We start from the raw sequence: 13,964 nt of genomic DNA, 5'->3' as shown, positions 1-13,964 counted from the left end.
TTAAGCTTTTACTTGCTTGCACAGCAGCAGTTAATCATTATTTTCATGATCCATCAATCTTACAGTTCTTAAAATGTCAAAAATGGAAATCACAATTTCCTTTAACCCAAGGTTACACCATAAAATAACTTCTCTGTCTAACAGTTAGATGGCATTTTAGTATACATGCATTTGAGAGTTTGACATTTAAGAATCAGAACCATGGTTGATTAGTTAACATTAGCTGATTATAAAAGTCAGTTGTATTTTGTCAAGAAAATGACAGAAATAATGCTTAAGGGACATAATCTGTTAATCTGCTCTCAAGACTGAGCTGTGTAGTGTAAGGAAATATTAGAATAAGTAATTTTTTTTTGGAAAGAGCCTGCAGACTTGTACACTGCGGACACTTCACTGTAAATTCAGTAATTTCCTCCTTCTTGTACTGCTGTTTTACAAAATTGCTGGTCTGTGGGACTTTCTTTTTGCCCCACATAGCAGAACACCCTTTCCTCCTGTCTCTTTCACCATATCATTTATCTCCACACCTTGTCCTCTGTTGTCCATTGTTGAAATCCCCCCATATGCTCTGCTCAGTCTGAGCAGGTGGCAAACTGCGGGGGGACTCCACACCTTTGTTCATCCTGGCCTTGGTCCCATGCGCCCAAATTCATGCCTCTGCTCGGCACGTTAAAGCAGGGAGGGAAGGGGGCCAGGAAGTTCTCTTTTATTTTCACGACAAAGTGGTTTGACTAAATGACCTGATAGTGGCCTTGAAGTAGACAGATATCCTTGGTTGTCTTGGACCTCTTTGGTGAATACAGAAAAACATTTTTGGTCCTCCCACTCTTCAATTCATATATCTTTAATTTTTTTAAAGGGTGGATTAAATTATTGCAGAGCAGCAATTTCATTAATCACATTTCATTTGAGTCATTTATTTGAAGAAAAGGAATTAGGTGGAATCATTTTTACAGCATGAAGAGGCTATCTTTACGACCTGAATTGTGCTGGTTAATGATAAAAGAGATTTATTCCTCTAAAAACAAATTTAAAAAAGACTTCATACAATTTCTAGGGGTATTGGTGACATTTGGGAATACATACAGGGTCAGTGACCTGGCAATGTTACTGAATTTGTAGGTATTAAATCCTATTACAGCTCTCATGAAAATATCTGAAGATGAATGTGTTCAGATAGCTTTACAGTGCCAGCTGTGTGAGAACACACTGCCTTAGGCTAACCATTGTGTGTGTGTAATTCAGAAAACATGGACTCAAGGGCCTGTTTAATTTCCACAGTAAGAGCTGGCGGACCTCAGAATTATACGCGCTATGTTCAAAGTGGTTTTTCATTTATGTGTATTGTATTTATAGCAGTATGAAGGAATATGAGCATCTATCTAGTATCCTTTTGCAATCCTTGTACATCTTTGAAACCAACTTGTTCCTCACTGAAGGAAATATATATATGTGTCTGTGTGTGTGTGTGTGTGTGTGTGTGTGTGTGTGTGTGTGTGCGTGTGTGTGTGTGTGTTGTTGGATGCTCTTCAGCAGGGAAACATGCTGAGGGGGAGGAAGGTGTGACAGGACTGCAAAGCTTCAGAAATGGATAAAAGAAAGTATGGTTGTGTTGGAGAATAAAAGGAGAGGACAGGACTTGAATTGATGAGAGTCAACTTCACATGGGCTGCATTGGTGCATTATTAACCTCTATCTTCTTTGTTAAAGTGCCTGTACTGTAAACATCCATATCTCTCCCTCTGCAGCATTATTCCTGCACAGGCAACAAACACTGTAACACGAGTCCATTGTCTGTTTTTAGAAGTAGCGTTATCTTAGCCAAACTTGTGCACACAGCTACCATCTCCTGAATAATTCCATTTGTTCCACTTTGAAGATTTTCTCTTTTTCTCTCTTTTGGGAATACATAAAAGTCTGCCCTTGGTGTACTGTATGTAACTATCAAGAAACAGCCGGCTGTGTGAATAGGGTTTGTGATTTGTTTTCTCACCTTGACACAGGTCACAATAAGTACCACTCGCCACTCAGAGTTAAATGTTATATTTGAAAGTCAATATTAAATCTAACTTTGGTAATTTATTTAAACTATCAGAATTTATCCCAACTATACCAGCCAACTGTGAACAAGTACTTTTTGAACCAGGTCTTAAACATGCTGCTGTGACATACCTGGCTCTTTGTAATGACTTCATCTGTCATGTTTACTGAAGGTAATTCAATGCAGACATGCAGCCTGAAGAAACATGCACACTGCTTAGACCATCGGATTTTTCACACTGCCAGTTAATAGGACAGCAGCAGCATGCTAGTTTCAGCGTTTTTTGGCTAATAAATCAACTCTGAGTCATTAATAAGAGGAACAGCTTTAGGGTTACCAGTTTGGGTGAAAAAAGGAAGCATTTAGCTGGTGTTTATCCCTTTTCCTCTACAATGATGGCTTCTTTTTTGTTTTGAAATAGCTTTTAAGAAGACCCAAGCCAAAATGAATGTATTATCATCTCATCAGCATTCACAGCCGCTAACCTAATGAAATGCTCTGAATACTCATATTAAAGACTTGGTAAACGTTTAAAACTGCAGATTATATTGTCACAGATTATCCTTGTTTAGCTCCATCTCTGTGATTCTTTCCTTCTGTGTCAGTCTGTTGCATCAACTTTTCATTGATCCTTCCTGCTCTTGTACCCTGTGGATTCGACTCTTTGTGTTTTTTCACCTGTTGTTTAAGATTTTAAGTAAGACCTTGTTTTTGGACATTTGACCTCTGGACTCTGTTTAAGTGAGCCTTGTTTTTGCCTTTTTGTCCTTTATGTTTAAATGTCTGCATTTGGGTCCTGTTTCCTTTGTTTTAATCAAGCGGCAACCTCCGGTCTCAAACGATGAAGCCCATGCGGAAGTCTTGTAAACTGCAATACATCGAGAATCTGCTTGAAGCTGGCTGCAGAAACACCGGAAACCACATAGACATGAATGGGAAAAAGACGATCTTTGCAGCATTAATAAACATGTTTACATTCTGGTTAAAAAAACGGCTTGGCCCTACGAAGCTAATTTCTCTATCGGCACACACTCTACGGCGGGTGAATTTTTTTGTAACGTGACGATTCAGAAGATATTAAGATTCCGAGTTTTTGCCCAAATAAGGACATGACTGACATGACTCCCGGTTGGGAACTTATAGCTATTGGCTAGGAGGCTCACACTACGTCACACTCTGCCTGGTTGAGTTCCGCATTTCCAGTATGGCTGCCGCCGTCAATTAACTTCAAAACAGGCTCTCAGGAACCGATGGGTGAAGTTACGGATACTTTTAATATGGAACTTGGCTCATATGGCTTTTAGAAATAAAAATTAAAAAAGATCATTGATTAATAGATTTCCCACATTTAAAGCCACATTATTACTAATAGAAGGAATACATTCAGCTCAAAGGTGGCACTCGTATATTTTAGCCAATGTTAGCGCATTGCAGATTATTCATTATTGGTGGATATGTCATCCAATAGTACAAGACAGTGCAGTCATGCTAAGCTAAGCTAGATTTGATTTAAAGACAATGATGATGCATAGACTGTATAAAATATGGACGTAGTATCCATGACATCACCAATCTGTTCCTGAAGAGCTGTTTTGAGACCAATCGGCGGCAGCGATATTGCTGCTGTCGAGAAATGAGCTATCAAGACTACCAGGCTGTAAACATGTTTATTTCTGCTGTAAAGATCAGCTTTTTTAAATTGGTGTGTATGTGGTTTCTGGTACTTCAGGAGCCTGCCTCAAGCTGATCCTCGATGAACTGCGGTTTTTAGCACTTCCGCATTGGACTCATATATTTAGACCAGAGGTTGCCGCTTGTGCTGATGCTGAGTTGTCTTTTCAGGGGGCATTGTTTTAATTCCTATTTTCAAATGTCAAGCTTAGTTTGTATATCGGTCACAATAAGATAATGAAACCCCCCCCCCCCCCCAAAAGGATTCGAATGAAGGTTACTTCTGGTAAAAGGCAGAGGCTGCTATGTGTGCCAATCTGCCAGTCAGTCTTGATCTGATCATTTTACACATTCACATTTTCAGTATTTACCCCAAGGACACTTTGACATATAGACTGCAGGAGTCAGGGATCAAACCGTCAACAATCAGATTAAGAGACAATCCACTCTAACTTAGCCACAGCCACCCCCAAGCTTTCATAGCATCAATACCTGTATCATTGTCAGAAATCCAGTACCAGTGTGGCTTTAACCGTGACCTTGCATCAGAAAAGTTGTTTTAGATAATGTGTTTTTGCTGATCCATAAAGGAGGACAAAACTGCCTGTATGTCATGAACATGGCCATTAGTTGTGCCTTATACAGACATTTCAAAGGACTAATTTTAAAAGGGAATAAGCTTCAGCTTCATATGTAGATGTTTTTTGGAATGACCACTTGTTTTAATCCAACTTTTGGTTTCTTTTCTGTCAACAGAAAAACCCACCTATGATGCCTCTGGCTCCTCATCCTTACCAAGCGACCATGTGGTCACAGCTGCTTCTGCACATCCATTGGCTGACTTGTCGGTGGCAGAGGAGGTGCCTTTCTCAGTCGTCCATCCGGATGGTGACTCGGACACTGAAGTGGAAGGTTTATCAGGGCAGCCTGCCTTTTCTTCTGTCTTAACTGTCATGGCAGGAACTGTCAAACATCCAGTGAGCCTTGATCAAAGTCGAACCTCACCGACTATCACCAGGGACGAGACCCACACCACCCAATGGCCTTTACATAGTTCCAGCCAGGGCTCAGAGATGTCCTCCTTTTCCTCGTCATCAGTGGGAGAGAGGATCCTCCCTGCCAGCTCAGGTTTGACTTCCAGCATGTTTCACCAACATACCACACCATCTCAGGCATCTACCATGGCATCAAGTGTCTCTAGGCCATCACATGTGTCCTCAATGAGTGTAAACATGTATGTCTCATCATCTTCATCATCATTCGTATCATCTCTTCCATTGTCATCATCAATATCTCCATCAACTAAACCAACCTCCTCTGTCTTACCATCAGTTTTGTCCCTTTTTTTAACTGTTGATGGCCGAACACACCATGCTGCTTCATCTCAGGATGAAAGATTCTTTTCAAATGCCACCCATCAAACAGACACAGCAACATCACCAGCAGGAGGGTCTGTAAGCTGGACAGACAGTCCAACAACCACAGAGTCCACTGCTCATTCATTGGTTGACTTACCCGCTATCACAAAGAGGCTTCAAAGCACTACAGATAAACCATTTTATATTCTGAGTGAAACCAGCAAAGAAAAAAATATTAAAGTGACAAAACGCTCATTATACTCATCAGCAGCAATAATCCATGGATTGGGTGGAAGATATAAATGGAGTGCAACCACAAAAGTCATCAAGACACCAGCAACCAGTGCATATACGTCATATACCAATCCTGACCATGGACAAAATCATGTAAATATTTTATATGGACCCACTCTAACCCAGACCCCCACTATGAACTCTATATCAGACAAAAATCTTGACATTAGCACCTCATATCCTTTCCATTCAGACAGTCAAGATGTTCAGATGCAACAGAGAGCTTCCCAAATCCCCATATCACCACTGCTGTCTGTCAGTCCTGGAAGCTATTCAGCTGCCAGTCATGTCACAGAGCAGATTTCAAATCCAACAGCATATGCAAAAAATGAGAAAAAGATGACAGCAGATAGTCAGAAAAATGTTGGAGATGCAATCATTACACCTCTCAGTTTTCAGGACAGAAATCTGTCAGTAACACCAGCAGTGTCATTCAGAACCACTGGATCATTTTTTACTGTTTCCTTCAAATCTCTGCAAGGTAAAACATCTCTCTCTGAAACGGCAATCACTAAGCTAACACATATCCACTCTGGCATGGTGTCCTCAGAGCATGCATCTAATCCTGGTGATTTACTGATGGCAGCAGGTCACGGCAGCTCCACAGATCCTGCCATCAATATAAATTACAACCAGAGAGAGGTAGCAGGAGCAGAGCTCAAATCTATTTCCACTCAGGCTCACCTGAATAACTCACTTTCACCCACACAGACAAGGCCGGTGTCCACCACTGGTTCCATCCTTGAATTGATTACCAGAACAGGAACAACTTCCTCCACATCTGAGTCAGGTCCACTTGATTTGCAGAGTAATGGAGGCATATTCGTGAAAGACTTTGTTACTCAAACAGGGTCTCCCATGGGCATGACGCAGAGGCCTGGAGGATGGACGACTGCAAGCATTATATTTTCCACCGAAAGTAGGAAAATGACTTTCTCTGCTTCAACAATTCCAAGAAGGTTTGCAAAGGATATGTCTCAAAAAGCCATGAACAAAAGTCTTACTCCCACTTGGCCCACACACTCATTGCCCTTGATCCTCAGCTACAGACCAAACCACAACACAACTGATGATAACACTGGCCTCTCTGACCAACCCAAAGCCTTACTCTTATCCCCAGTTACCCCTTCTCAAAGATCTTTTCAAACAAGATTTTTACTCAGCCTTCCCAACAGATTATATACGACATCTGGTCCAAACCCAGCTTCCAATAAATCTCACCAGACAGCTGAGATCTCTGCTCATATCAGAGAATCTGTGCAAGCTGGCAGTAGTATACCCTTAACTTTGGGGTACCTCTCAAACGATAAAACATCACCAGCCTATGGTTCTCACATGACAGAAAAAGAGATGCCTGCAGTGAGCTTTGAAAGGAATGTTTCTTCTTTATTAAATGGAAATGAAGAGTCTACACTAATCAGACACACCACATTTTACAAGCAGGGTGCTCCATTAGTGCAGTTTACAACGCATTTTTCTTCTCTTAATACTGCAAAAGATTCCTTTATGTTTAATAAAAGATCTGAAGTCTCTTTCAAAAGAAATCCCACTGAAACCCATTTTTCTACTGTAACTCTAAATGCTGCATTAGAACCTCTAACGACTCTTTCTCGTAATGATGATGTGACTCTCGTTAGCCATCATGGGCAGATCCTTCCCTCCTCCTGGTCAGATATCATCTCAACACCAAGGACAAACTCTGTATCTCGCTCTCAAGGACCAGCCACCAGTGCTAGGAGTGATAAGTCAGATTTTTATTCAGGCAAACAAACAACCAATCCCTCAACTGCTTCCTCTGCTGCAACTACTTCCTACAGTGATGGACAAAAGAGCAGAGAAACATTTGGTGCTATTTTCAGCTTTGGCACTAAACAGATGGCACCATATACAAAGTGGAAAGCCACCAAGCCTGCGCCTTTTCAAAGCAATGCAGTTGAATTGGAAACTACATCCATTGGCTTTGATAGTGCACATACACAAACAGATGGACCATGGTATGAACAACCAAAAGTGGAGGACAGACAAGAGCATAATATGCATGTGTTAACTTCTAATTCAACTGTCGTCACCACTGATCCATATTTACTTTATCCGACTGCTGGAGAACGTACATCTGTTACACATATGAAAAGAACATCAGGATATGAAGAACAGAGTCTCAATTTATCACCAGCCAATCTCAGATCTGCTTTGACACTCAATGTGCAGCAAGGAGCCACTGAGAACCCTCCTACTCCATTAGCACAGGGTTCAGATGTCTCTTTGGCCCTCTCTCACAGAACAACTGACACTGTACCATCATCACAGGAGTCATCTCTTGCATTGGTATATAACAACCTGCACAGTCCCCTTCTGGCAGATGTCCACTCTGCTGAATCTGCCTTTGAAACTGCTGCCACACTTGCAAACAACCCTGGACACATTATCTCTGATATTGACATTATCAAACACACAGCTGATTCCAAACTGAGGCATTTCACCCTACCTACAGAACTGGTGCCATCATCTTCAGAGACTTTGCCTCTATCATACAGTGGTATCAAAGCTGCTCAGTTGTCCTCCTTAAAGGTTTCCTCTAAAGCACCATCATCTTTCTCATTCAATACAGCCATGTACCCCAGCACTACATCATCGTCCTTGTCTGTCAAAGCTGTACCAGCTCTCCCATCCTCATCAGCAAGTCTGACCTTATCAATAGATCTTAACCCCTCTGAGGAAATGACTCAGACCTTTGTTGTCCTTACAGAGGCAGGGACAGACGACTTGACCGCTGGAACATCTCGAGCAGTTGCGCTCACTTTCCCCAAAGAAAAAGTGGCCAGTCTAGCCCCCTCTCAATCAGTCAGAATCACCCTTTCTGCTGGGCCCACCGAGAGGACATCTCAGGTATCACCTCTGCCCCCTCAACAGGACCCCAGAACGGCTTCTGTAGAGGTTACTACCACAACTGTAGCTTCAACCACCAAAACAAAAGATCCCATCTCTACCATGCCTTCCCTCGGAGTCACCACACAGTCCACCACCACGACCACACCACAGCCCACACCTATGACCAGGAGAGTGACCACCACAACCATCAGAACTCAAACCAGCAGGAGAATCTTCACACCACCTGTCCCCAGAACCGGCCCTCCCAAAGCAGCCACCACCATCTTTATTTCCCCTTTCACCACCACCACTGAAGCTCCACCTCAGCAGTGCAACAACACAGAGAGACTGTGGGTGAAGACAGGTAAACCATACAGTTTTAATGAGATATCCTAAAATGATGTCATTTACATTTTTTTTCAATGTTTTGTTTTCTCTCTTCTTGTGTCTTTAACTTTCCATCTCCTTCTTCAAGTGGTGTCCATCTATGTGAGAAGAAACAGACTGGACAGCATTCAGAGGCAGAACCTGCGAAGGGGACTCAGTCAGGGCCTCCGAAAGGCTCTGAATGATAGTTCAGCTCAGGCTCAGGTCAGACTGTTATCTATCATCTTGCTGATTTATCAATGAAAACAGCTGTATCGACAAATCAATAGATATAGGCACCCATTTATCCATATAAACTTTACAAACACTGCAACTTATTCATTCGATTACCTCCCTTTCATACATGTGCAAAGCCAATTTTGGGAAAAAAAATGAAGCCTGGATGGTTTCCAATATATCCATATTGGCTTGCTTGGTATCTGCTTATTCCTAACATGTGTTGCTACATTTTGTGGTAAGATATAACCACCGATTGTTGATCTGTGGAATAGTGTATAACTAGAAGCAAGACTGCGGATCATGCCACTCACGTGCATGTGCACTATGGTTGGGACATAATCAATATAAAACAATATATCATCATCCTCGCCTGTGTGATACAAGTAACAACATGCTGGAGCTGTTTATCGATATTTTAATTGGAAAAAAAAAATGAAGCGTACTAAATATATTTTCCTGCCAAACTGACTTGCTGCGTCACTTCTCCATTAGGCCACTCTAAGGCTATGTTCACACTGCAGGCAAAAGTGGCTCAAATCCGATACTTTTGGGGTCAAGTGACCAGGTCAGATTTTTTAGAGGCAGTGTGAACACTCAAATCTGGCCCAAATCGGATTTTCTCCAAACAGATTTAGACCACTTTCATATGTGGTCCTGAATCAGATACAGATCAGATTTTTTTCAATGCAACCCCAGTGTGAACGGCTATGCGGCCACAGCTCCGCAAGAAGACGAAACAAGCAATTTGGCTCTCTTCATCTCTCTCATTCATTCTCCGGCTCCCACTGCACAAAAACTTTGTAACAAAGGCGAAAATGCTGACTTCCTCCATGTTTACATTTGTGAAACAGCTGCATGTGACATCATTGTTAGTTTACTGCTCTTTTGCGCATGTGGGGCAGTTTGGAGCCCCAAACAGTTCACACTGGAATCGGATACAGGTCACATTATAGATGGTAATGTAAACAGGCAAACAAAAAATCGGAATTGAGCATTTAGCCTTGCAGTGCGAACGTAGCCTAAGTGGTTACACTAATGACATGAAAAAGGGTAACGTGAATGGAAAATTGCAGAAGAAAAAGGTTACAGCAGCATTACCACAGAAGACGACAGAGGTATGACGAACAACAGTGGAAAAAATTTGAGATATGTGCAAGCCACTTTCAAAATCCAAATGAAGAAAGACAAAGCTAATTCTGCTCTTTTATGTTGGGAAAAGATGAAGGGGGGAGGAAGAAATCCATTCTGCAGAAAAAATTGTGCTCATCTGCGAACGGTCTCCTGAGTCTTTTATTTATTAATTCAAATCTTTATTTATTCTCATCGTCTTACATGACTATTCCTTCCTATTGTATCTACAGCGAGTTTAACTTTAATTTCACAGTTGTTTGATAATTTAATTTAAAGACTCAAAAAAGAAAATTGTTTCATCATCAGTGAAACCAAACTGAAGCACAGTAAATACATACATTTATCTTCTTTGTCTTTTTTGGGGCTTTTTAATATTCTTCAGTTAATAAGATATCATGATGGATCTATATGTTTGTCTTGCAATATTGATTTTTGCAGGATCACTGTTTCAAGATATTATTATCTTGGACCAAGTATTGTGTATCTTATCATGAGTCACTTTGCTATTCCCACCTCTAAAGTGCACAACTGTATAGCCATATAGATTAGTGATATATACAGTGATATAGTGCATATAGATACAGTCATTTTTCCTACAACACGCTGACTCACTCACATTGTCCTCTAGCACTACTAGTGAAAAAACTCTGAAAGGTATCTTTTAAGAAATATTAATGCCAAAAATTGCAGTTAATATAAGAAGTTAGATTGTGTCTGATACAAATAATGTCAGTAAGGTGAGTTGAAGCCAAAGCCCTTCTTTGAACTGAATCATTTCTTAAGAAACTTTTGAGGTGACTGATGCTGCTGCAGAGTCAAAGCTACTAATACTGCCAGCACTAAGTATGTTGTGGTAATAGCAGTATCATTTAGGTTTACATACAGTAAATTGCACATTTTTGTGTCAATGAGAGAGGAACACAGACACACACACAGAAACTACAGATTACAGTGACTGAGTGAAAGCTGATCTAACAGATGAGTGAAGGCAATCTTAAAAAAGGAGTCACCTAAAAAAGAGAGTCCAAATAAAAGCAAAAATTTAATTTTAAATGAATGCAGAAAGAAAAAACAAAATAATTGTAGTCATCTTTGTTTGGTAATTTGTATTTGTTTCCCCTTGAAGCAGTTTGTTAGTACAACTTGTTAATTGACAAATTCCTTTACACTGACACAAATTGTTGCTTGGCCTCGGGCTAAGGCTTAATGACCCACAAATGTCTGATGCCAGTGAACTCTGATTGGTAGTAATTGTGCTCTCGCAAGATATCTGGAGGTGCATTAGTATGGAGTGAATAATGCACTTCTATCAAGGACCCTCATGTAGGCTACGTGAGAGGAGATGAGGACTAATATAGAAATTGGGTTGACTGGATGTGTCCCAGAAGGCAGCGGGTGATGTCACATATTTGAGTAACTGTACCAACACTGAAACAAGATGTAGATTAGGTGCTTTAGATGAGAAGTGTTGCTCCACTTCCCCCGTATTTACAAGAGACAGGCTTTTATTTACATCAGAATCTCTCCACACTTCACCAAAATGTAATCTCATCATGGCAGTGGACTCGCTGGATTTGGCTTCACAAAAAAAAAGCAGGAGGAAAACAGTCTCAACATTTCCCCTGCAATTGTGATACAAACCATCTTGTGCACACACAATGATTTTTGTGTGTATGGATTAGCCGTTTGTGGAACCAATCATGGTTCCCGCTGTGCCAAAACCATTCTCTCTCCAGTTAGCCTCTCAATCCTCAGCTCTGTGTGACTTTGTATCAGGAGCACCTTTTGGCTATGAGCAGCCATGCTAATGTGCTGTCGTTGAGAAGTAGATTGTGTATGTTTGACTCTCTATACTTTTGTGTCTGTGTCAAACAGAAAGATAAAGAAACCCCCTAGATGTGTCTGATATATGTTTGGATCCTCGTGTGATAGAATTAAATATAATAGTGTCAGAAAAACACTGAGAGATGACATTTAGCCTTTGTTGACCAACACAACAAATTCTGCTAGCACTACACCGTTGTTTTTTTGTCATTGTCACCTAATAATTTACCTCTGACCAGTGGAATTTTTTGTGGCTACTTGATATCAGACTGGTGCAGTGACAGGCCCTCTTGACAATGCATGATATCACATTTTTGGGCAGTATCAGGGGCCGCTACAAGCCTCTTTTACATTGCATCTTTAAGACAGGATTGTGAAGCCTCAGTTATGTCTGGTAGACAATGCAAAACAACAAGTGACCAAGTGACTGCACATGTTGGATCACCCTGAGCAGTTCAAGGTTTGGCACCTTGCTCCATGGCCCAGGAAGTACACTGGCACCTCTTCAGCAAACAGCCCAATTTCAATTTTCAGCCCAAATCTGCTGCAGGAGAGACCCTCAAGTTCCCATGGCATGGCCCTACAAACTGAGCCATTGCCACCCCTGCCGCAGCTTCAAAGGTGAAGCAGAGGCAAAACAGCATGAATGGAAATGTCACAGTCAGAATGGAGCTGTTAGTATATATATATATGCATGTATGCGGCTTGTGCGTATGTGAGACTGTCACTTTTAGCTCACATCACTCCTCTTAAGCTTCTGCAGCATGGTAATGCTGTGTAAAAATATGGACTAGGAGACCAACATTACACTGCTGTCAAGTTGAATTTAAAAGTTCAAAGGTGTGAGACATAGTGTAAAATGGGCCGATGATACTCACCAGTGATGGTTTCCGTATTGGCTAGTTGGTAAAGTGATGTCTATCTTTTGTGCCAACACCAAACTTGTGAAATCCATTTTAGCAGCTTAAATAAAATGTGGTTGTAATAAACAGTCTGCAGGTTGCATGAAATAAATGGAAATTATTCCCTGCATAAAAATTCTCCTCTAACTCTCCAGTAGGTTTTAGTGCCTTTAGAGTATTGCAATTTTGAGTGTTAAGTGTTAAGTACATCCTTGTGTGCATGTTTCTGTGTGTGAGTGTGTTCACTCGTACATCTGCAGTCCTGTTAAATGTCTCGGGTTTTGTATTACTCAATGTGGAAGTATCAGATAATTGAGAGTAAGGCCTGTGTATTTGTCCTGTCCACGTGAAGGTCAGTGCTCTCACATGTTCGGTCTCTCTTTCCTGGTGTAGTCTCCAGAGGTGCTTTGCTTCAGTGCACTCCTGTCACCCATTTTAACATTGCTTGAGTTTCTTTTAGTAGCACTGTGCTCTCATCCAATGGGAAGCAAGCTGTTGGCAAGGGAAATTGCTTCTGTGTTTAATTATAGGGTATAAACGGTTGGGAGGAGAGCGATGTGCAGTGCTGATGTTAAAAAGATGATGAGAGATAGACTAAATGAATTAAACCATTTGAATCTTTTGAAAAATACACATATTTTGTTTCATGTAGTTAAGTCTCTTCAGTGACTAGAAACTTTCAGAAACGACTGAGATCTGTGGGGTTAATCTTTTGGCGGTCCTTCACACTCTTTGAGATAGACTTAGTGGGTGTGTTTCCACTTTCTAGTTTCCTGGAAATGCAATCTCTTAATAACACCTTCACATGGGTGAAGCCTGAGAGGATGAAGTGATAATAAAGGGCTCTTTTCACAGACCTGGTAACAAGGCTGAATTGTGAGCAGGCAGCCTGATGACTCTCAGCTACAGAGACTGTAGGCTCTCAGTGTTCGGGCCAGCAGATCTCCTTGTCAGCACAGGCTTTCAGATAGGTTTGGATAACTAACCGGAATGGTTTCACCTCTCCTCTACACACACCTGGTCTCATTACATCTATCATCACTCTCCTTCCTGTTTCCATGTCAGCAAACAGTTCACCATAAAGTCAAACTCCCTCTGTCGAACAAACACGTCAACATCTGAAAATATCTTGACACATAGTTATGAAACACACAGACTCCACCTGTGTTTCTGTTAGAATAAAAGCACAGTGATACCTGTTCTCCTGGGTACGAAGTGAAGGAACACAAGCCTCTTTGTCCCAAACTTACTATTTAACAGTCCCCTCCA

At 41.2% G+C, this 13,964-nt stretch overlaps 1 protein-coding gene across 1 annotated transcript in view; it reads left to right on the top strand.

Annotated features, from left to right (window-relative positions):
- The window catches only part of LOC117810474 (mucin-5AC-like), a 50,145-nt gene extending 38,280 nt beyond the window's left edge, over positions 1–11,865 (top strand). Inside the window, exons 2-5 of the mRNA XM_034680322.1 lie at positions 4,469–4,840; positions 8,111–8,596; positions 8,708–8,823; positions 11,845–11,865. Of these exons, the coding sequence (XP_034536213.1) occupies positions 4,469–4,840; positions 8,111–8,596; positions 8,708–8,823; positions 11,845–11,865 (995 nt within the window). The remainder of the gene's footprint in view (positions 1–4,468; positions 4,841–8,110; positions 8,597–8,707; positions 8,824–11,844) is intronic.
- Positions 11,866–13,964: the final 2,099 nt, after the last annotated feature.

This window comes from Notolabrus celidotus, chromosome 3 (genome assembly GCF_009762535.1).
Source record: "Notolabrus celidotus isolate fNotCel1 chromosome 3, fNotCel1.pri, whole genome shotgun sequence".
Lineage (NCBI taxonomy): Eukaryota > Metazoa > Chordata > Actinopteri > Labriformes > Labridae > Notolabrus > Notolabrus celidotus.
Note: the sequence above shows the minus strand (reverse complement) of the source record. Positions and strands in the feature narration are given on the sequence as shown.